Below are 24,096 nucleotides of genomic sequence, written 5' to 3' on the forward strand. Positions count from 1 at the left end.
TCCAATGTCAATTCTGTCTAATTTGCATGGTTCAGATGCAGTGGGTAGGGGTGGTGGGAAGCCCTGGAGAGTATTTGATATTTATTTGGCATCTTTGGCACTGGGACTGAAACACAGCCAATGTAATCATCACTCTTAAAATAAAGCTTAATATAAACCAATGTTGTAGAGACCAGAGATGTATGCCCCCACTGCGCTTCTATAAACTAGCAGGCTTGCTTCCTAATGTTCCCCAAGCTTTGTGTATTTCTCAGCTTTCAATAGAGGCCTTTCTGGTGGAATTTTTCACTGCCCAGCTCTTCACACAGTCATCACATTGATTTATTTTCCACTCCAATGTCAGCAGCCCAGTTGCGAGGGGAAAATTAAATCTTTTAGCAGGCTGTCCTTGGTAAGGCAAAAGACTGCTACCACCCAAATACTCTGCCTGCCATGATTAAATTCAGATAACTGCTCTGTTTTAATTTTCCATGTGCCTCAGCTAGACTAAGCATGTACCGCAAAGAACATGTGTCAAGCTCTTCCAACCCAACAGGCCATGATGGGACCATTGGACCATTTGTATTTTTTTTTAAAAAGTCATTTCAGGGAATTTTTGATATATATGTAAAATTTTTATCAGTACATATTTCATATGGGTTTGTGAAGTTGGGAAGTTGTCTCTGTGCAGTGAGTCCTGCTTTCCAAGAGTCCCAAGGTGAGGAATATCCTGAGTTCTCTCTTCAGGAATTGGCTTCTGATGGTGTGAACAGGTGTATTCTTTGCTGGGCAAAAAATGGCTGGACCCAGAGAGTGGCTGGTGACTAGTCACAGGTAGTGTTCCCCAGGGCTCAGTACTGGAACCAGCCCTGTTTAACGTCATCTTCAACAACCTGGACAAGGGTATTGAGTGCCCCCTTATCCCACCATGTTGTGTGGGAGTGTTGACCTGTGGAAGGGCAAGAGGGATGTGGACAGGCTGGATGAATGGGCCAAGGCCATTGTATGAGGTTCAGCAAAGGCAAGTGCCAGATCCTGCACTTGGGTCACAACAGCCCCAGGCAGTGCTTTAGGCTGAGGGATGAGTGACTGGGAAGCTGCCTGTCAGAAAAGGACCTGAGAGAGCCGGTCTACAGCAGCTGAACATGAGCCAGCGTGTGCTCAGGCAGTACATACAGGCATATGTATCAATATTAAAATAAAGGACCAAAGGAAGAGAAGAGCCTTTCCAAAGTGTCCAGGACTAAAAAAGCTTAACAGTGAGTCTTAAAGAGCTCAGACTTCCTTAGGGTATTGAAAGGAAAAAAAAAAAAAAAAGGTTGGAAGTTGATCTTGTAAAATCTGAGTATCTCTATAGGAACAAAGGCTCTGCAGACTCTTTAAGTCTAGCAGGGAACAACATGATTAACTGAATATAAACAAACTTGTGATCAAAATTTCTTTAAAGTGAGGGCAGTTCTAAGCCAGAGTGAAGTCATGAGGGACATGATTCCACCTCTCTAAGGCTTTCATCTTAGGCCTAATATGTTTCAGAAGGACTTGCTTTAGTCAAACCTGAGATATGGTCCCAAGAATAATTTGATTCATATTCTGTATGATATACAGGAAATCAGATTAGATTACCCTGCTGCCTTCAGTCTGAATCTGGATATGTGAGTGAAAACCTCTGTGTTTGCTGAGTGTCTTTGCAATTAATATCCATATTAGCTTTTTTTTTTTTTTCTTTTTTTGGTGGGGGGGTGATGAGGGAGAAGTATGGGGAGAAATTAGAGATTGGAAATACTACATAGAGCTGTGTTAAATTGCCCCCCAAAACAATGTAGTAGCAGCAATGTGAGGCAGTAGCTTGGATTCTTGGCAGGCCACGTAAGCAAAACCTGATAAGACTCTTTTTTTTTAAACTGGGCATGCTTAAAACAACCTTGTAATCCTTTATAGGTCTTGTCTTGTTTAAGGAAGTTCAAAGCTATTGACTTTAATTGAGTTACTCTTGCTTTACAATAATGTAAATAGTGTAAATGAGATGAGAACTTCCCTTCCTCATGGCCCTGGTTTATATGACAGCATAATAGCCAAATAGACTTCATTTATAGTTTTGAAACAGAAAATCTCTGGTAAAATTCATTCTTAATTTTAAGTTTATGTTATAACTCCAAGACACATCTTGTTACTGTATGTTTTCAAAGTAATTAAGGGAACACTTGTAGGGAATTGGTTTATTAGCCAGTACTTGGTATCCTTACTGAAAAAAAAAATAATTCTTGAAATTATTCACAAGTGAGTACTATATAATAGGAGTAGCACTTAAAATATTACACTTAGCTTTAGTACATTTTAGTCTCTTCTCTAATTCTGATACAAAGGGCCTAAACTAAACTAGATCGTAGGGAATCCCAGCCTGGGTTTCTGTTATCTGAGAAATTCTCTTTGGTCCCTGCCAATTCAGAAATGAGTTTAAGTTGCCAAAATGTGTGTATTATAGCTTGCTACATTATCAGCAAAAATATTACTGCCCTGTGGAATTTGAGGTAAATGGGCAGCTTACAACAGCTACCCTTATCATGTAACAAAGCAGCTATCAGTCCCTTAATTTAAAGTTGCCACTTATTCCCCATGTAATAGTCCCAAAAAGTACTCCAGAAAATGGCCCTGAGGTTCCATTTCATGCTCTAGTTGAGCAGTTTGAAGCAGGCAAGCAGAGCTCAGCACATCTCCAGGGTGTTCTGAAGCCAATCCACGTTTTAATAAAGATTGACACTTTTAAACAATTCAGGGAAGTTGATGCTCAGCTCCTATTGCATTGCAGTTGAAGTTGGATACCAACTTCTCTTTGCCCTCTTATGGAAATTCTAGCCTAATTAAAGATACAGGAGAGTTCATGTAAGAGGAGGGTCTTTTAACAGTCAATGAGGAGTGAAGGGAGGTGATTTTTTTAACCTTCTAAATTATTTATCCTACAATCTTTAGAAAAATTGTGTTCAGAGTAATGTTTTGTATACAACTTAGCTTGAAGAGAGAAAGAAACTGGCCTGTAATAGGGGAGGTAAGTTTTAATTGTGGAGGAATTTTGCATTTCCCATAATTAATTTGGACTGTGTAGTACCCTTTTGTTTAGTCTGAACACAACTTAGTTTTTTGTTGGCTTCTTGATTCCTTGGCTACAGGAAAGGAGGAATAATAAAACAAATACAGGATCCTTTTGCAACTCCGTTATAGTAATCCTCTCTGATTCAAACCATGTTCCACTGTTTCAGACTTTAGGCAACTGCAAAGAACAACAAAATGGAAGTAAGAAGTGGAAACAGAGCAAGAAAAATTTTGAATTTTACCTCATTTGTTAAACTCATTGCTTTCCACTGCTTAGTGCTGGCACTTTGGTGGTCATCATCAATGTTGTCATGGGCGTTGACTGGAGGGGTCAGTCACTCTCCATCCATTCTTCATTCAGCAACAGCACCAAGCAAGGTACATATATCCTTGTAAAATATTTACAAATCATACAAACTTACAGCTCTAACTCCCTTAGAGATCCTGACCAAAAACATACCTTGTGTGTGCGTTGGGAATGAAAGCTGGACTAATTAATTTTCTTACTCTGTAGCATTTGCTACCAGCTTCTTGTCCATCAGTGTTCTTTCATCCTGGAACACGTCCCTCTGGTTTATAGGCTCTGCAGTCCAGCTAGATGATGGGCTGATCTTACTAGCCTTATGTCCTTCTGCCTCAGTTGCTAATGTTGCTACATAAAGTTTGTAGTACAAAAGAATAGATTTTCTAAATCTTCAAACAGGTACCTGATGAGTACTTCAGAGATTGCAGCCTGTGCAGTGGGGCTGAAAGTGTTTAGGGAGCAAAGGACCAGCTTTGGTAGGAATGGACTTCAATTTATTTAGTAAAATGTTGTGGCACATACAACACTTTGCACAGTTCTATGGAGCATAATGTGATTGCACACTGTACATGGCTCTTTAGGGGAGTCATGTCTCACATTTGCTGCTCTTGTAAACTTTAGCCTATATTCCTCCCCTTCTTCCCTGCTCCTTCACACTGAGCTCACTGCTCCTTTCTCACAAGGGGTCTCAAAGGCTGAAAAGCATTACAGATTGCATGCACAGTGCATATCAGTGCATATTCAAGCTGCCTATTTGATATTTTGGCAGTCATTCTCTGATCCAGCATTCAGTGCAGCTTACAAAAGTGTATGTCCATGGTTTTGCACAGCCTCTTTGTGTTCTTCAGTGACACCAGATGATGTGAAGGTATTCTGTGGAAGTGTGCCTCATCTGGAAGATAGCATTGTTAGAAGTTGCTGTACCTTAACACACACATCTCCAAGCATAAGCCAACTAAGAAATAAATGTTCTGCTATAAGGGAGCTCTTAGAACGTTATACAGAAGGAGAAGCAAGAGCCTTCTTGGAGAAGACTGTATACTTGATGCCAACAAACTTTTAAGAAAGCTGAGAGCTGATTTGCTGTCTTAGGCTGTTAATGACAGACCTGCTTTTCTTCATTATTGGAATATTGGTGGGCTTATGCTGCATAATTGAGCTAAACTTGCTGGCTTTTGTACAAAAGCAGTCCAGCAACAACAGGTTACATTTGGAAAATCAGTTTACACAGACCTCCTTTCTTCACTAGTGCTCATTCTTTAGGACTGACTGTTTTGCCACAGAGTGCTAAAGAGGAGCAATTAGGCAGAAAAGTAAGTACAGCTGCAATGCAGTCAACATGAGAAGGCTATCTTCATTTTGGTAGTTCTTACTGTGTCTTACAAAGCTGCTAGAGCACCGAAGTGAGGTACTGGAATTCAGTGGGTTTTAGGGTGATTGGTGTTAGAGCAAGAGATTTTGGAAATTGAGAATGTACAGGACAGCTTTGTTCTGTCTTGGTTTTTCTGATTCCTTTATGGTCTGAATGAGAGGTGGCCCAATAAATGAGGTTTATATCTGAGGGCTGATTTATTTCTCTTGAAATAGTGTGGGGAAGAAGTGGAGAGACAGTCCCCTGGAATACTGCCAAGTCTGTGCTCACAGGGCAATTAGAGCCCCAGACTTGTCTGAGCTGACCCAGCAGGCATGGCTGGTGTCATGGCACACCAGCAAAGCTAGGTGGCCTAGCAGTGCTGTGTAGTTGCATTAATTCATGTTTCATGGGTGGTGCCTAAGTGCCTTTCACAGGCAGTGGTCAAAGTCAAGATAGTTAAGTACAGTACTGTATCTTCATCCTTCTGTAGTGTATCATGGAATTTCATGAGCCAGGGACATATGGCCACCCTGAGATGATGGGGATACTTCCTGTGCTGGGATTCTGGATGATAACCAGACATGGCAGGCAACCAACCATCTCAGGAACTGGAGTCCTGCTAAGCGAGCCAACAGAAAGTGGTAAAAACTCAGAAATGGCTGTGTCTTCCTTTTTCCTAAAGTCATAGCCATTAAACAAATTCCTTTTAGCTCTATAAGCCTGCTGCAGTTTTCAACATGAGCTCTCAGCATGTTTGCAATGGCAAAGATTGATTTATTGTCACCTCATGAGTCAATGTATTTGTATTAGCCTGTGAATGTCCCTCATTTTCTTTGTGGAAGTGCTGAAGAGAGCCATGTTGCCTTTCTTGATAACTCATAAAAGCTCCTCCTTGGTGTGCCCCTGGAAAAGAGGCACTTTAAAATCCCTATTCTGAGTGCCTCTTCAGTAGGTACTGAAAAGCTCTTGTCTGTTGTCTTTCTGCTGTTGGTTCTAAGATGCTCTGCTATTTTCTCTATTTCTGCCTTTCCAGTTGTGGGCCTTCAGTAAACAAGGGCAAGCCAAGGTATGAACAAGGGAATCTCACATGCAAAAGCTCAGCTTTTATTCTTCTATCTCAGCAAAGGCAGAGTATTGCCCCTGGCAATACAGAACTCCTCTGAGGCTGTTGGAAACATGCTAGTCTTCAAATGATAGCCAGCTTCTTTCCAAAAGGGAGAGAGACCAATAGCTATGTTAATAAATGTCATAAAAACAAGACACAGGATGTGTTTCTGTTCTCTCCTGTCATCCTGGTCATTGCATACAGTTTAGAAAATCAGGACACTCCCTTAACTTCCGGGGAGGAATTTTGCAATTTTTGCTTGTCTATAGGTGATTCCTGGTGCTTGCCTAGTGTTTTGGTTCCCCAAACTAAGCTAGACTTATTCCAAACCCCTTCTTCCTCCTTCACAGTGTTTATCCCATTGTACATTGACCAGAATGCAGTGACTGAATGCCAGCCTGTCTCTCAGTTAAGAATTAAATGAAGGAAATAGTTTCAAGTAAAAACACTGGGAAAAATGTTATACAGTTTATCTGCCTCTCTGTACCATGTGTGTTTACTTGTTATAAGGATTCATGTGTCTCTGGATAGGGGCTACCTTTCTAATTTCTATCCTCATTTGTAAAAGCCATCAGAAAAGGTTAATGAGGATCTCAGGTCTCCATCTAAACTCCAGTTCCCGCTTTCTGCATGCTGCAGATTCCCCTTCACAAATTATTTAATTTACCACAGGAGTAGCATGTCTGAGGGGGTATTTTTCAGGCTCTGTAGCTGCATTTTAAAGGCAAAACTTGTCACACCAGAAAGTCAAAAGAATTTTCTCTCTCCTAGTTCCCAACAACAACAACAACAACAAAATTCAGTGACCATATAAGTATAGATTCTACTAATTTCTGAAACAAGGTCAACAGCAGTCTTGGAAAGCATTTTATAGGGTACTTGGGTTCATATTTCTCCATCAGCTAGAATGCCCCAAACTCACATCAGAATCTGGCTGCCTGCAGCAGGCAACTGTTCGTCTCTCCTTCCTGGGGAAGGAATTTATGCAGAAGCTGGATATGTCTCCTGGAATAAGTCAGAGCAATCAGTGCCAGTGTAGCATGTCTGACTACCTATTCACTAATTTCCATGCACTAAAATGCTTTATTCTTGGAAGGAAAAAAGGGTTCAGCCCTCAGCCTCATTTCAGCATCTTTTCAGCTTTCTCTGTTGGCATGCTCATCATATGGAGAAAAGACATACTAGCTTAGAAAGAGCTTCTTCCCTGGTTCTCAGTATCCCTGAGGAATAACCCCCATTCCCACTACTGCTGCAGAGCACCAGACACTGCTTAAATGGTATGACATAACAGTACCTGTTCAGTGATGGCATGATGTTGAAAGGCAGCGTTGTGTATTTGTGTGTCTATAGCTGTTGCTTTTCCTTTTTTTTCTCCTTTTCCTCACTGATTTTGTTGTAGTCTACAGAAGGAAAATGTGAGTCAAATAGCATCAAACTTGTAATACCACAATAATTAGGAAATGAAACAAACTGAAGTTGCCAGGTCTGTAGTACTGCTTTTAATGGATTTGTGGTTTTTATCTTCTGTGGAACCCTTGTGTGTAAATCAGGTATGTGAAAAGCATGAAAAATGCAGAAAATACAGCAGAGGAGTTCAGATTATATAAACAGATACAGGGAGAAGAATATTGTATCTTGCCAAGGACATTTTCAAATAATGAATGTGTCTTGCATTAAATTAATTTGTTCCCTTTCTGAAGTCTAGATGTTACTGTCACAGAAACTAGCACGGCAGCTGACACTCATGGCTGTCTTGCTGGTAATTTGAATGGGAGCCCAAGGGCCAAAAGGACCAAGGAGATTGTCTCTTGCCCTCTAACAAGGATTGTTCTGGGATTAGGCTGAGTTTCAGCAACTGGTGTGAGGACAACCACAGCTACTGATCGTATCAGACTCCAGGATTCTCTTGGCAATTCACTTGTTCATGCTAAAGGACATTTTTAGAAAAAGTTCATCTGAAAAGAGATGAACTCATGTCTCAAAAGAGCACAGCTAAAAGGAGGAAATCGGAAGACCTGTGTTTTTTGCTTACTTTGAACATGGCATAGCACTTGCCTGATTCGATAAGCAGCTCTTGCTCCTCAGCATGTGCTTCACAATGTTGGTGAGAGCACCCCTTTGTCGGGGGCCTGTGCTTCCTCTGTTCCAGGTTCTCTGAGCCAGACCCCAGCCACACACTAGAGGAGCGAGTGGTACACTGGTATTTCAGCCAGCTGGACAACAACAGCAGCAATGACATCAACAAGCGGGAGCTAAAGCCTTTCAAACGTTATGTGAAGAAGAAAGCCAAGCCCAAGAAATGTGCCCGGCGTTTCACTGACTACTGTGACCTCAACAAGGACAAGTCAATCTCACTCCAGGAGCTGAAAGGGTGTTTGGGAGTCAGCAAGGAAGGAGGTGAGTGTCTTTTCTTCCTCATTGCATGACAGTAAAAACTGACAGACAAACATGACAAATAAAAACTGACTTACAGCAAATTCAGAAATCCATTTTCTCCCAGCTGTTTCAAAAGTGCCACAGTTTGTATGAGCAGATGAGTGGGATTAATACACTGCCATGCAAATGTAGTTTGTTATTTGTCTTATGGCTCCATCTTCTATGCCTTATCCCAGACCTCTGTGCTAAGCACTATAGAGAAACAGGACAACAGATAAGAGTTCTTGGCCACAACTCTGCTTGTACTGTTGATGTCCTTGGAAACTGTAGTTAAGATCAGGTCCCTTCTGAGTAATACCCTGCTAACAAGATTCTGTTGTCTCAGCCATGCAGGTTGGATGATGTATGAGCCAGCACAGACCCAGTCCTTCTCTGGAGACCCTGTTTACTAACAGAAATAATATTTATTTTCATTGCTAAATTCAGCATGCAGGAAAGTAGATGATGCAAAGAGAACAACTCAGAAAGCAAGCACAGGGCTGTACTGTTGCCCTTTTTCAAACTTAAATTGTACTTTGAGGATGGTAGAGAAATAAGGCATGTGAATAACCTATTTTCCTTTTTATTTAGTGTCTGAGCAATCAACCCACCCTCCTGCCTTTTCTTCCTTTTTTCATCTTCACCTCATCATCTGTTGGGACCCGAACCAAACTGATATTTTTGGAAATTTTAGGAATTGAAACAGTTCAACCCAAATTCAATAATTATCAGTCATTCTTGACTGTGGGCAGACTTGCTTGGCAGGAGAAGGCAAACAGGGAGATTCCAGGGGACTAATTTCCTGTGCAGGTGTTTTGGCTTTGCAGCTGTTGTTATAAGTGTCATGGTAGTTGGGAAGGGTGGATAGCTTTTTTTTTCTCCCATCTTAATCTTTCCTTAGTCCTTTTCTCAGGCTTAGCATGAGTGGGAAGGGAGTCGGTACATTTGGGTGTTGGGAAGTTGCATTTTCTAGGTGCTTTGCAAACATCTTAGTTACCATAATAAGCATATAGCATTACTTGTCAGCTGTGAGAAGCATTCAGCTTCCCTAGCCCTGTGGAGGTGTTTTTTTAGTCATCAGTACCTTACTGAGGAATGACATACCAAAATAGCAATCCTTAATTTTATTACCTTCCCAATAAGATGAATATGCCAAATGAATTTTATTGCTATTTGGCCTGGAATAAGACTCTCTGGAATCTCCTGCCCTGGCCAACTGAATGTTCAAAATTTAGTTTATGGAAGGGGAAAAAATCAAAGGGAGAGAAAAAAAGAATATGTGAAACTTTGAGCCCAAGTGAAGGGGAAAGAAGGCAGCATGACATTGTTGTGAGTGCCTGATTGTCCAGCTGTTTCCTGAAAACACATCCTTGACCTTTCATGGTTTCTTTGTTGTATGAGGACAGGACTGTGGTCAAAAAGGGGCTCTGATCTTGTTCTGTCATACAGCTCCACATACCTACTACAGACCTGATAAGCCTTGAGGATCGAAGATAAAGGGATAAGTTAAAGGATGGTGAGGACTAAAAAGCAGTGCAGGGGGCAGTGCAGAGAGCAGGTACTAACATTGAAGAAAGACCTGAGTGAGACTGCTCCAGAGGTGCAGTAAACAAGTTTGTAATGGATCTTTTTTAAGAAGTCATGAAGTTGTGAGGTGGTAGATGACATGTTTTCTATGCTTCCTCTTCAGAAGAACTATTAAATTTAGAAACAGTCAGTATCTTTGTTTTTGACATGGTCCCCCACAAATCCTCTCTAAACTGGAGAGAGATGGTTGGGTTATTAGGTGGATAAGGAATTGGTTGGATGGTCACATCCAGAGAGTGGAGGTCAACAGCTCAGAGTCCTGATGGACATCAGGGACATGTGGTGTCCCTTGGGGTTCCTACTGGACCAGTGTTACTTAATATCTTCATTAATGACATAGTGGGATTGAGTGCACCCTCAGCAAATTAGCAGATGTCACCAAGCTGAATGGTGCAGTTGCTATGCCTGAATGATGGGATGCCATCCAGAGGGACCTGGACAAGCTCAAGAAGTGGCCCCACAGGAATCTCATGAGGTTTAAGACGACCAAGGGCAAGGTCCTGCACCTGGTTCAGGGCAATCCCCAGTATCAACACAGGCTATGGATGAACAGATCAGAGCACCCCTGCCCAGAGGGACTTGGGGGTGCTGGTGGGTGAGAGGCTGGACATGACCCAGCCATGGGCACTCCCAGCCCGGAGAGCCAAACGTGTTCTGGGCTGCATCCAAAGCAGTGTGGGCAGCAGGGCCAGGGAGGGGATTCTGCCCCTCTGCTCTGCTCTGGTGAGAGCCCACCTGAAGGGCTGCATCAGCTCTGGGGTCCTCAGCAGAAGAAGGACAGGGACCTGTTGGAGTGAGTCCAGAGGAAGGCACCAAGATGATTAGAGGGACAGAGCATCTCTGCTGTGAGGAAAGGCTGAGAGAACTGGGATTGCTCATCCTGGAAAAGAGAAGGCTTGGGGTGACCTAACTGTGGCCTTCCAGTACCTGAAGGGAGCCTATAAGAAAGAGGTAGAGGGACTTTTTACAAGAGCACAGAGGGACAGGACAAGGGGAAATAACTTCAAACTGAAACAGTAGGTTTCGATTAGGTATGAGAATAAAGTCCTTTACTCTGAGGGTGGTGAGGGCTGGAACAGGTTGCCCAGAGAAGCTGTGGATGCCCCATTACATCAAGGCCAGGTTGAATGGGGCTCTGAGTAGCCTGGTTTAATGAAAGGTGTCCTTGCCCATGGCAGGGGGGTTGGAACGAGATGAACTTAAAGGTGCCTTCCAACCCAATCCATTCCGTGATTCTGCGATCTTACCCCTTCTCTAACTTTCCTTTATCCTGATCACAGGTGCATGTAGTCAGTCCCTGTATTTTGCTGTCTGTTTCTTTCTCTGTACCATGGCCTACAAAGGTCACTGTGGTTTCAGGCCAAGAGCTAGCTGGAAACCTTTTTGATGATGTACTGTCAGTTGTAAACTGCTAGTCAGATGAAGACAAAACTTTTCATGGAAATGTTTCTGTTTCAACAAAAGCTTTGTTTGAAAGGTTCTTCTGGTCTAGCTTGGATGAGGAGGGGTTGGATGGAAGCAAGCCCTTGATATACTTAATTACAAGTGAACTTAGCTCAGATGTTCCAAATCTTGTTTGGATGTCTGGTAGCATAAGGACTAAACAGAAGTGGGTCATCATTCCAGGTGAGTATACCTCTTGCTAGGCAAATTGAACACTTTTAATAGTTTTGAAAATAAAACATAATACAAAACTTGTAGTATTTGGGATTCTAAGGAAAACAGATATTAAGCGTTCTGCATTTTTGTCAGTGTTTTGATTTTTTTTTTTTTCTTGGTGGCCAGTTCTATCCAAACATGGAAATAGAGCTGCTTAAAGGAAGCATAGAGCATAGATAACACACGACTGTTATGTGCCTCTCAGGACCTAGAGAGTCCAAACAAGATTTATATGTGGGGATTCAGCTGGGATATTTGTAAGGACAAACCTGAATCTGAGCTCTTTCCAGGTTAGAATTAAATCTGTTCAAGATGCATAGTTGTGTCTGTCTTTCCTTCCTCAGCAGTCTCTTCATGCCTGTGGTAACCTAATATGTGGGTACTGCCAACCAGGGGTTCTCCAGTGAGGAAGTTAGCTGTCCAGTCTGTCAGAAACCCTTCCTCTTTTCCATCCTTATGGTGACCCAAAAAGCTGCTGGCAAATCTGCTAGGTCTGGTGGCCATTTTGTACAGCTCTTGTCCCTCTCTTTAAACCAGACTTGTTTTTATCAGGGACTATAACATGGAAAAATGTCATTCTTGGATCTCAGAATGGTGTGGCCACATAAAAGAGTCAGCCTTTGAGTGTTTGCAGAAGGCTGTAAATGGCTTCTTAAACTGTGGCAGAACAGGCAGGCAGGGCTTTTAGCTTGGAGTATGCCAGAAACATCTTTGCCATCACTTGATCTAAGATTGTCTGTTTGAGGAATTGTGGAAGGAAAACAGACTGATTTACAGACTGTTAAAAGTTAGCATTCCTCAGCGTAGTCTGCACAGCCTGAGTTAAGGGGGAACCATCTGTGATCAAAGAACAAATGTATCTCTCTGCATTAGTCAAAAGTCAGGATCCTTGAGAGGAGATAGACACACATTATAAAGCTTTGCTGGAAAGTTACTGGACCTAAGATTAATTAGAGTCCAGTGATGTTGGAGAGGAGGGCTGTAGATTTAGGTGAGGCTTATGCTAGTTGTGCTGGCTGCAAAATGTTGGAGTTGAGTTTTACCTCTATATTCTTCCAAGTTCAGAAGACAAAGTCAGCATTTTGTGCCTGCCCAAAGAGGAGCTAAGGGAATAAGCAGCAAAGAAATGTCCCTCTGCCAGCTGACGGGAAGTTCCCTTCTGCCAGCTCAGATCCTGTGATTGCTTTGCTATCCAAGAGCTTGTCAGATGGTAGGTGTTGGGCATGCTTCACAGGACATGAGGACATCTGAGGTGGAACCAAGCCACCAAGAGTGCAGTCCAAAAACAGGATCGAAATGTCTTAATTAAAAAGTGTATGTGTGTGTAATTAAATAGAATGTCACTTTCTACTGAATCTGAGGAAATGTTACAGAAAGAAGGAAAAGTAGACAGACAATCTGAACAGAAGATTTCATTCAGTGATGTTTTGGACCTTGCTTACTGCTATCTTCAGAAGTAATTGCATGCTTAGGAGGCTGGGAATGAGTTACTCTCTATCATTACTGTACAAGCCATTGTGTGGGAGAAGGTAGCAAAGAGCAGTCACCTGGGAAAGGCCTCTGGACCAATGATGATAGAAAATAACAATCTGAGTGGCCATGAGAAAACTAATCAGGTAATGACTGAATAAAAAAGGAATTTCAAAGTACATATATTTGCTATTAGATTAGAATCAAAGGAGCTGTACTGGTTCAGTGCTTGGTTTTGTTTGTCTTGTTAAGATACTCCCCTTTGGAGCTTTGTAGAGGTGCTATAATTTGCCTTTAATCTTGACAAAAGTTAGTGATAGTATGAATCAGGACATCAATATTGTGTTGAGAACAAAAGATAAGGCTGTTTCTCTCCCCAAAAGGTGAAAGGTTTGCTCAGTATGTCTGAAGAATAATAATTTCCTATGAAAAGCTGCTGGGGTTTCCTTGGGGCTTTTTCTTTTGAAAGACAGCTGGCCTAATCCAGTGTGACTAGAACTGTTATCCAAGACAGTGTACTTGTGAGGATGATCAAATACTCAGCTTTATAAAACTTGCTGAATGATGGGATGTTACCCCATAATGCCCAAGGGCTTCCCAGCTATATGTTAGTAACCTGTGGTCACTGCCTGCCATATTCCTTCCTCTCCTGTGTGTCAGCAGTGCAGGGTTGTTGTGGCAGGGTTTTGCCTTCAACAGGTACACATGACTGGCCTGGTTTGTATGGCAGGCAGGCAGCTGAGGGCAGTGCTCTCTGCCCCCAGAGTAGCAGGGGATGAGCCCCAGCACAGTTTCCCACACGGCTGCACGGGGCCATGTGCTTGAGTGTACCAGCCATGGCACGGAGGGATGCTCCTGCCTTCCGTAAACATCAGCCTGGAGATCCCCACCTCTTTCCAAAGACAGGCAGTGCTCACTCAACTCTTCCCAAAGATGGGTTGTGCTCATGCATAGCACTGTGCTGCAGGTTTACCTGCACTGGGTGGTAAAGGTGAGAGGCTTCTTTTGGATGCCCTCTGGCTTCCCATGCTGCCAGCCAGGGCAGTGATGTGCAGCCTGGCAGTGCCCTCCAGGGCCCTGGCAGCTGCCCATCAAGGGCCCAGGCTGAGAGTGCCAGTCAGCCCGGACAGATCCTCTGGCCCTGGCAGTGGAGCCTCTGCCCACAGCAGCAGAGCCACGTTTGACACTGGACATCAGCGAGCCGCGGTTCTGCCGATCCTGGCAGGGCAGGTGGCTGGTACTGGGCCGGTGTTTGGGGTCTTGGAATAACTTCCTGTGCTTACACAGTTTCTCTTATTAATGTTCTCTAAAGCCAACAGGCTGTGCTTTGTGATCCATTTCAGCCTTGGCTGCTGACACCTTTTCCTCCCCCTGGCTTTTTCTTCTCAGCAGCTCTGTTCCCACCTTACAGCCCAGCCTCCTGGCCCCTGGGGCTTCCTATACCTTGCCCCTGCCCTCCGAGCTTCTGCCCATCTTGTTCCTGCACAGAGCAGCATGTGCAGTAGAGTACTTGATGTGCAGAGCAAGCTGTGCAGTCAGGTCATGTGCATGCACAAATCAAAGTCATAGGCTGGCGTGGAGGGTGGCAACATGCTTATTGCTGCTGGCTGGGAGCAGGAGCTCCCATTTTCAGCTAGCCCTTCCTCTGAAATCAGACGAAGCAGCTCGCAGGAAGTGTGACATGCTTTTGACAGCTCCTGTAATCCCTGAGCTGTCTGTACCCAGTGCAGAGGCCCTTGGCATGAGCTCCATCTGGTGTAGGGTACATGTGCCTGTTGTCACAGTCACAGCTCTGCCCTTCTGCCATGTATAAGTTCAGGTCTTTGATTTTAGGCACTTGTTTGTTTGATTCAAGTGAAGGATTTAATAAACCTAGGCTGTCTGCATTGCCTGTACCTTCACTGTCTTCTGGCTTCCCCCTTTCTACATGGCATTATTTTGCTTGCTTGGGGAACCTTCATGATACTACTTGTATCCTTTCTTTCTTCTTTCTCCTTCCACTGTTCAGTTTAACCTTGTAATAGTTGTTTCTTGCCCACGCTGGATTTTGTGATACTCAGCTACTACAACACCAGGTATTTAACATCTCTCATCTCAGCCACACTGATTAGACTCTTGCATGTGAATGCTGTTGGCAGGACTTGCTGTGACCATGCTCAGAGTGGGTGCTTTGAACCTGCTCTCTGGCAGCAGACAAGGGAAGGCTCCTTTGTCATGCCATGGCATTTACTTCCTTTAATGTGGTTCTTGGATTTTACAGGTAGCCTGAGCAGTTTGCCCAATGGAAAAAGACAAGGCCTTAACCCTTTCAGTGAGTATCTTGTCAAAATGTTTTCTTTTTTCCTATGATAAGCATGTATTGCAGAATTCATTCTCCCCTGTTCTCCTATGTTCATGAACAGCAATATAGAAACAGCTGGAAACCAAAGTTGTTCCTAAGAGGTATAAATACACCAACATGCAGCTCCATTGCATCATTTCAAAGTCCAGCTCCATGTGTTTTGCTGGAACTGACTATATGTTGCTAAGGAATTAGAATAGGATAAAGCAGCTATGGGATGACTACTCTCCTATCCTACTCTTCCTTCTTCTATCAAGCAATAATTTAGGTGATTCGTTGTGTTTTTATTCCATTACTCCATGGACAAGTTCCCCTGAAGACTCTTCTCTATTGTGGTAAAGGTCTGCTCTCCCCTGTATTTTGTGGCATTGAATCACATGCACCCTTTCATCAGGCATGAAAAATAACATAATTTGCTTTATTTTTAGACTTGCTGCTTCATGGTTTTGTTGGGTACTTCTCATTTTGGATTGTAAGAAGCAGTGAGAAGTTCTCCCCTGCTTCTGCCATTTGTTCTATAGCTGTCCTACATATGTCTGGTTAGACTCCTTTAATGCCAGAAGTCTTCCTATACCTCTTGCTATCCTCCTTATCTTTCTCTGATCCTGGTGAGATGGGCTGAACAGAGGACCAAAGATAAAGATCAACTACATCTTGTACATTGATGATGTGATGTTTCCTGATGTGCCCTCCATTCTGAGTATGTACTTGATTCTTGCCTACTGCTAAAAGCTGAGCAGTGGCATTTGAACAATTGCTGTAGCTTCAGCCCCTTCCTTGTCACTCAAAGTGCTCAGTGTAGGACAGGTCATCAGCACTCCCATGCTACACTGCACTTACAGACATGGAAAACAATCTATTGTTTTTATGAGCTGGTCATTGAACTCTGCAGACACCTTTTGCAGAGCTGTGCAATTGATTGCACATATGGCTACCTGAAATAATTTTGCATTTGACAATATTTGCCCCCTGTGACAGGACATGTTGACCAGCACTGATCTCACTGAGGCCTTTCCTCCCAGTGAGGTAACCTTTTCCCCTCAAATCCCTTCTTTTGCCTTCTCTTTAGCATGTGTTCACCTGTAATTAATCCACAGAGCTCTAGCTCCGATCTGGCTTTGGTTCTTTAAGAAACCATAAGAGCTTTGGTTCTTTAAGAACCTTCGGTGAGGGGCTTAAACAAAAGCTTTCATCACCTTCACCTGGAAGAAAGGCCTCCTCCAAGACCTGCTTGTGTGCTAGGGAAGGAGGCAGCTGGCTGTGGCTAATGGGGAGATGGTGGCAGGGCAGCCTGGCAGCAGTGGGTTTCTGCATCAGCTGTGCCAGGCAGAAGAGCAGAGCAAGGGATGTTGGACCAGTTGTTTCCCTAGACAGTGTGCCCATTTTGAAGGAGGGGGAGGAAAGTGGTGTTTTGTGTTTAAAAATATGTCAATCCCTAAGGGTCCATGTGACTCATTCAATGCTTTTTCCAGCAAGGCTGTCTCATTAGCCCCTGGTTGTTTTCAGCCTCACAGCTTATTGTGGGATCTCAGCTTTCTGGGACCATGGCTTCAGCAGAGGCTATACTGGATCTTTATCAGTCAGGTTTCTATTTGTTTTGATTTGCCTTTTTCCTTTACTTGTTCTGCTTCTGTTCTGTTTTTCCCTCCTTGCCCACCTCACCCTATTCTCTCAGTAGGTCGCCTGGTGTAGCAGCAGAAGACAAGAAGGGAAGGCAGGAGCTGACCCAAAGGAAGAAAAGATTCAGTGACAGACGGACAGACACCTCGCTGCTTGTGAGCAAGCACGCAGCATCAGCAACATCCAGCGTAGCAAAAGTGGCACCCAGAATGTTTGCACTTTTTAAAAATTGGTTTGGATTTTTTAAAATTGCTTTTCAATGCCATTATCTAATACTTTGGAAAGTGGAGGGAAGCAGGATCATGACTTTTTTAAAATTGGAACAGCTACTGATGATGTAAAATTGAGTTCACTGGGACTCAAAGAATTTTATATACTGTATATAAATATGTATGTAAATTGTACAGTTGTCTTGTACAGGGGTTGGAGTCACTGTTCTGTTCCTCCCTTTGGTTTTGAAGGCTATTAGAGTTAGAGGGACACTTTGCATTTAGTGGATTATAGTAATGCATTCATTTCTGCCACCAAACTGTCATTCAGTGGTGAGCCTTAACAGCACCTCCATGCAGAAAGGAACCAATGTATCAGCATGAATTGTTCTTGCAGATGTGCACACAGTGTCCCAGATACCAAATACATCTTGAGAGCAGCTGAACCCCTTTTTTTACCATAAAGCTCTCTGCAACTCAGGCAATTGGGCTTTTGAGAGCACAGATTTCATCTAAGTATTGGTGCACTGCAAAGCTGCTTAAAGGAGGGATAGAAAAGGATTGTGTTAGGGATGTACAATAGTAGTGTGTGCACCTCTTGCAAGTTTGGCAGAAATTAAATACAAATGCATTGCTATTCATGCTTAGATAACGTGCTTAGCAAAGATTCTCCGTGCCTCTGGAATCTAAAGCTGTAAGAAGGATGTGGGAGCCATAGGCCTAGTAGAGTCAGTGGAGTGAAGTCTTGCATCTTCTGCTCTGACAGAGTGTTCATCTCTATGTTGTACAGCAATAAACATTTTGAGAAGCCTGCTAAAAGCAGCATGAGCCTGCCTTGTGCTTTGCTGAAGAGCAAAGGACATACTTGTCAGTGCAGACAGACACAGTCATGCTGCTGTCCCCAAGAGTCTGCCTTACTTGTGTTTCAACAGTACAGCTTGGGCCATGCTCACTGGTGAAGAAGGTCTGTCAGCAGTGACTTTCTTGTCATTGGTGGTTGTGAATCCAAGCTCTCCTCCTGCACAGTGGTGTGCCTGCCCACTTTGCCAGATTTGCTGTTGCCAGTACCTCCTGGGTGCTGTGACACTGGGGTGTGATTAGCAGTAATAGTGAGGAGTCTGGTGTTCTTGGAGGCCACAGGGGCTGTGTCAACCACTAGCAGTTTTACCAGAGTTGTTTCTTTGGCAGGGGTGCTCAAATCAGCAATTCTAGATTTGGGTAGAATGTGATGGGACACGCAGAGTTTTGCTTTGTGTATTTCCAACCACTGGCAGCACTTGCCTGTTCTGAGCAGCCTCCCACTTCTGACCTCGTGATCCTTCTGCCACTTATCTCTGGACCAAGAACCTGTTAGAAGAAACTGTAGTGAAGGTGATGAAATGATATGCTAATATGAGATCACACCGACAATTACTTATAACAACAATAGGTAACTGTAGAGACTGGACTCATCCTTCAAGGCTCTGTTGCTTTGGTAAAAAATGATACAATGCAGCATCTTCACGCTGTCATGTCATCATGACAGTCGCATGAGATAAATACATCACCAAAAAAAAGTGTCCTGATGCAGTAAGTTAGTGCTTGTTGACAAAACAGAAAGTTAAATAAAAGAAAAACTAACAAGCCTTTCTATAAATAACTGTTTAAGAGTAGTAATAACTCTTCCTCTGGGAAGTATATTGGAGCTCATTAAAACATATGGCATGGTTGAAAACACTTCTGGTAATATCTGAAATATACATCATACCATCATAATATAAAGAAGTCATCTCTTTAGCAAGAGCAGATCCTGCTGCTGGATCTTCATGGTTTCTCACATACAATGTATGTGCTTTTTTGGCCTGCAAGCTCCCACCTTCTTGATTGCTTCTTCTCATGTTTTTAGTTGGGTTTTTTTGTTTGTTTGTTTGTTTGTTTGGGTTTTTTGGGGGCGGGGGAGGTTGTTTTGTTTTGTTTTAATGCCCTGGGCACATCTTTTGTGTGTTGAAATAATTTGGTTTAGTGTATAGTTAGAAATGTCCATGCCACACTTACTAATCTTATTGTAGGGAGTAAAGAATGAAACCAACTGTATTAAAAAACTCCTCTCCATTTTAATATTCTAGTTTTAGGAATTAAAAATTCTGGCTGCTGGGTTGGATGGTGATTGGTGGTTTGGAATTTTTGGGGTTTTTTGGGGGTGGGATTTTTCTTTGGTTGGTTGGTTTTTTTTTTTTAATGTATAGTTCTATCCAGCAGAAACGGACAATTTGATGCCTCTAGGAATTTTATCAGCCAAGCACTGGGGCTGGGAAATGCCCCACAAAATTGTGGGGGTACTGCGGAGCTGCTAAAACTCACTGCATCTTCTTCTGGAAATAAACCAGCCAGTCACCACTCCTGCTTGTTATATAAATCCTTCTGCTGACCTCCTTTTTCTCAGCCTTGTGTCCTTCCCCTCCAAAAGGCCTGCATTCACATGTGGTTTGCAACTAAAATTGGGTCAGTTCTTCAAGGAAGGCATCCAGGGGTGGCTGTTGGTTATCTTTGGTATTTGTGGGTATTCCTGTTGCTAGGCCAGGGCTGACTTTATGGATGGATTGGGGACCAGGCATTACATTGCTTTCCTCTGTCACAAGACAATTCCAAGTCCCTGCATCCTGACTTGCTGAATTTGTGTGGGTCTCTGAGCAGCTTCTGGCAACACTTGTACACTGCCATGGAAGGCCCAACCAGCATGATTGTGTAATGTCCAGGTAGAGGTCAGGTTACTTGTTCTGGGTTTGTGTCGGAGGATTGTGCAGACCCTACTGGTCCTGATTCACATATCCCATGCTATGAGCTGTCTGACAACCTGTACTCATCAGATTAGAGCAGTGCCTCAGCTGCCCAATTTCCCTCTTGGTTTTATTGCCAGTCCACCTGGCTGCTAGGCCAAATTGTCCTTACCTGGTGGTTGTAAGCAGTCTTTTGCTCTGCCTTGCATCAGGAACATCTTTCTGAAGCTGGGACATAGGGAGTGTCAGTGTTGTGTCTGAAAGCAGACCCTGGGTATGTGTCTCCTCATCCTTCAAGTCCTCCTGGGCCTTTCCAGCTCTGCTTTGAATGGCGGCTAAAAATGGCTGGGACAGAGAAGAGAACCAGAACTCGACAGTGCAAGTCATCTGTTCGTCCTGCCAGAAGTAAAAAATCTTTCTTTCTTGCTGATCTTCCAAGGGCACAGTGTGTTGTAGGAAATTGCATTGCAGTGGGATTCATTTGTGTGAAGGTGCTGCTTTCCATGGCCTGAGTTTATATTGAACTTACCCTGCCCCAGCATATTTCTGCCTATGGCAAATTTGTTAAACTGAAAGGCATCTGTTTGGTTTTGGTTTTGTAATAAAATAGATAACTTTTGCTCCAGTGTCTTGTGATGGTTACTTGTTGAATCTTGATTTCCGGTTATTCCTACAGTGCTGTAGGAGAGGGAAGGGGACTTTCCTCCTTGTAGAGTCAAGTGTCAGTCTGTGGTTGGGTTTGGAGGTCTGTGATGTTTTTCCCCTGTGTGTAAGGCTCCAGGGTGAATTAAAACAAGCTCCAGAGTGCATCTCTGTGGTTTGATGACAGCTGTCTGAATCTGCCAAGCCTGCTTAGAAAGGCTGTGAAGCTTCAGCAGCGGTGTAGAGGTGATTGTGGGGTGTGGGATCTTGTAGCACAGTCTCCCCACAGCACAGGTAGGAGACAGGCTCTGCACCTTGCATGTCCTCACAGTTCCCTTTCACATGGGAGCCTTCATACTTTACTTTGCAGGTCGTGCCTCGCTACATGGGAGCCTGAAATAGTTATCTTCTAGCTGTTGTCCAAAACCTTTTAATCCTCAAAGATGGTGAGTAACAAGCCATGCTGGAAAGCTGCTGCTGTTGTAAAACATAGGTTTTTCTATGCTATAAGGAAGTGCAATTCATCAGAGGCTGCAGCACCATGTCCATGGCAGACGAGGCCACACACGGATCCTTTCAAGTGTGTTTGACCAGCTTTGTCATCACTGTAATTTCACTTGATCACATGTAAACCTTTTTGCAATGAATCAGGAGCCAACTCATTTATTGCACCTGGAAAGCAAGGCAATTGCAGTCCCAGGGAAGGGTTTCTGCTTGTATGGTAGTCGCAGGCTGGATTGTTTGTAGTGGTCAGAGAGAGTTCTGCTAAGTCTTTCAGTGCAAATTCAACAATAAAAGAAGGAAATGCAGAGGTGTGACATCCAATGTGCATCTGTCAAGAATGAACTGGTCAGCCAAGTGAATTTCCTTGTATTATCAAGGGCAACAAGTTCTGGGGCTAAGGGAAGAGCAGTAGTTGTTATGTCTGGGGTCCTGCAAGGACTTAACTAAAACCAGGAAAAGGGTATTTTGAAAAAGAAAAGACCAGTTCCTTGGCCATGCTTCCTGGTTCTGGAGTCAATGTAAGGTACCTCAAGAGGCTTTCACCCTTTCCCTGGCAGTGCTGTCATTCTGTAGGCAAGTCAAAAGGACTGAAAAGGGCTTGCTTCTGCCTCTGCTTCCAACAGTGATACTGCCATTCTCTTCCTTCTCCCTCAGTCTTTTTCCCTCTTACCTGTAACATAACTAACACAACTGACATGCAGAATGTTGACCTTCTAAATTCTCAGCAGCCAACCCTTGCAAGCCATTTCAGGCAGAATACCTTGGAAACGGTTCAAAAGCGGATATTAAATTGGACAGAACATCTGCAGAAGTGATGCTCTTAGTTTGGAAAACACCCTGAATAGGAAATGGGTTAAAAAAATGCCAGCTTAGGAACTAGGAGTCGTAACAGCTGAGTGTTTTGTATGGAGTGTTTGCCAGAAAACCCAAGACTGGCTACTTTGGGAAGCAATTGTGCTTTTTGTAATTCTGCTGAGGGCCTTCTTACTGATGTTAATGGTGGGTTTTGTTTTTCAAAGGGACCTTGCCTGTGCACTCCAGGAGTTGTCTAGCTTTGTTCAGAAAACACCACAAACTCTGTGCTGTGTGTTGTAGCACAAACCTATATCCCCGTCTCCTGCAAAAGCATAAATGAACATTTATTCCACATTATGTTTTCTTTCAGCACATTGGGACTGGGCTGAGGCTCTTCAGCTGAGGCAGAGGAGCCATGGCCCCAGTGTGAGCTAGACCTGTGCTGTGCTGCAGGCACTGGGCGTGTACACTGGGCAATGAAGGAGGCAGCTGCTTGTGGTTCCAGTGGAGACTGACGTTTCCACACCTTGCCTCCTCTCTGGTGCCAGCAGGAATAGCTCAGGTCTCCTGTATACGACTCACAACCAGGTGGACCTAGTTTGGACCTCAGAGTAGTTTCTTGGTGCAAGATCTGGAAGTCTGATGTACAGATGAACACAGCTCACCTTATTAAAATAAAGAAATTCAGTCCTAGCACAAAACAGACCCTTAACTCACTGCTTTATGGTGTGTGAACAAAGGACTCTGGTGAAACAAGTTCTTCTGTAGCATCTCTATGCTGTGCTTCAAGTGCTTAAAAACTGTAGTTTGAGTGTCCAGTGTCCCATTTCACAGCATAGCTCTGGCCTTGCGTAGCACTAAGTGCCACTTCTATCTCCCTCAGTCATGATTTTGGCTGGGACCAATGGAAGGGATTCCTGCTGGCTTCACCATGTCAGAAAAGAGCTGACACAGCATCTGGCTGAAGAGAGAGAGCTATTTCTGATGTTGAATGTTCCCACTCTGAGCTGGCAGGTCATCTCAGAAAAAGCTGTATGAAGGTGGCTGAGGCTGGATTGTTCACCTGCAGGCCAACATGAAAGTGAATTTTTGCATCTCTAGAGCTGTTAAAATTGTTTCAAGTTAATGGCTTAAAGATTGCAAAAATTATCAGAGGACTTTTGCCCACTCTAGGAGACTGCAAAGAAACCTTGTTGTCCATCTGCGATAACAGAAGTCCACCCCTCCCCAGATATGCCTGCTGACTGGAATTTGAACTGTGACAGGAACTTAAGATAAAGGGGATGCTGTTGTCCAGTCATCCCAGGTCTGGGGAGAAAAATGTATTCACTAGTGACACGGGAAGAGAGACTGGAATGCTGATGGCTCCAACATTCATGGGGCAAGCTGCAGGTGAACAATCCAGCCTCAGCCACCTTCGTACAGCTTTCTCTGAGACAACCCGCCAGCTCAGAGTGGGAACATCCAAGTCACTTCAGAAATAGCTCTCTCTCTCCAGCCAGATGCTGTGTCAGCTCTTTTCTGAACAGGAAAGAGGCAAGCCCTGTGAAGAGGGTACTGTGTCTTTGTCCTTACTCAAGTGAACTCAGCTGTGATAACTCCCCAGCTGGGGAAGTACCGGCACATTCATACATAGCCTGAAGGTTTTCATCTCTGCTGATGGGCCCTAAGGGGCCATAATGGAATCAACTCCCTGATGTTATGGGTAGCTGTGTTGTCTTAGAAGGTGTCAAAGATTCCTGAACTGATCCACAACATTACATCATCCAGATGAAATTCCCTGCCCCAAGGGAGGTACCTGGGTGTTCCTACCTGACCCAGAGTGACTATAAACCCAGCAGATGTTGTGTTTTGGGGATTTCTCCCCACCACTGTTCGGGAGTTCCCCCGCCACACAATGGATCCAGTCTGCAACTATCACTTTGACCAAGAAACATGAAAATTGCAACAACTAAGTCTCATTGTGAGGCCTAGAGATGGCATTTCTACTCTTATCCTTTCCTCCTCCTTCTTACCATTTCCTTAAGCAGTATTTTTATGCTTTTGTATTGCCATATTACTATACATAACAATAACAAAAATGGCTGCTTTAAATGCAACCAAATGATTCTGCAATAAACTCCACATTTGTGTATTTACAAACACCTCCCATTCAGTGTCATTTCACTCTAGTTTGCCCCAAAAGATCTATTAGCAAGAACCTGAACTATCCTTCTGCAGTGCGTTCAAACACAAGTGGTGAGATGTCTGCTGCAAGCTTTTTCTCCTC

The 24,096-nt window shown here is 43.6% G+C and overlaps 1 protein-coding gene across 12 annotated transcripts in view; it reads left to right on the forward strand.

The window, feature by feature from the left end:
• The window catches only part of SMOC1 (SPARC related modular calcium binding 1), a 163,953-nt gene extending 143,447 nt beyond the window's left edge, over positions 1-20,506 (forward strand). For 9 of the 12 annotated variants that reach the window (XM_053944830.1, XM_053944828.1, XM_053944834.1 and 6 more), the window contains 3 exons: positions 7,979-8,226; positions 15,221-15,271; positions 16,977-20,506. In XM_053944830.1, coding sequence (XP_053800805.1) covers positions 7,979-8,226; positions 15,221-15,271; positions 16,977-16,993 — 316 coding nt within the window. In that variant the 3' untranslated portion in view covers positions 16,994-20,506. Of the gene's footprint in view, positions 1-3,233; positions 3,269-7,978; positions 8,227-15,220; positions 15,272-16,976 lie in introns of those variants that run through there. The other 3 variants (XM_053944833.1, XM_053944836.1, XM_053944840.1) reach the window with 3 other exon arrangements.
• The last annotated feature ends 3,590 nt before the right edge of the window (positions 20,507-24,096 follow it).

Source organism: Vidua chalybeata, chromosome 6 (genome assembly GCF_026979565.1).
Source record: "Vidua chalybeata isolate OUT-0048 chromosome 6, bVidCha1 merged haplotype, whole genome shotgun sequence".
Taxonomy (NCBI): domain Eukaryota; kingdom Metazoa; phylum Chordata; class Aves; order Passeriformes; family Viduidae; genus Vidua; species Vidua chalybeata.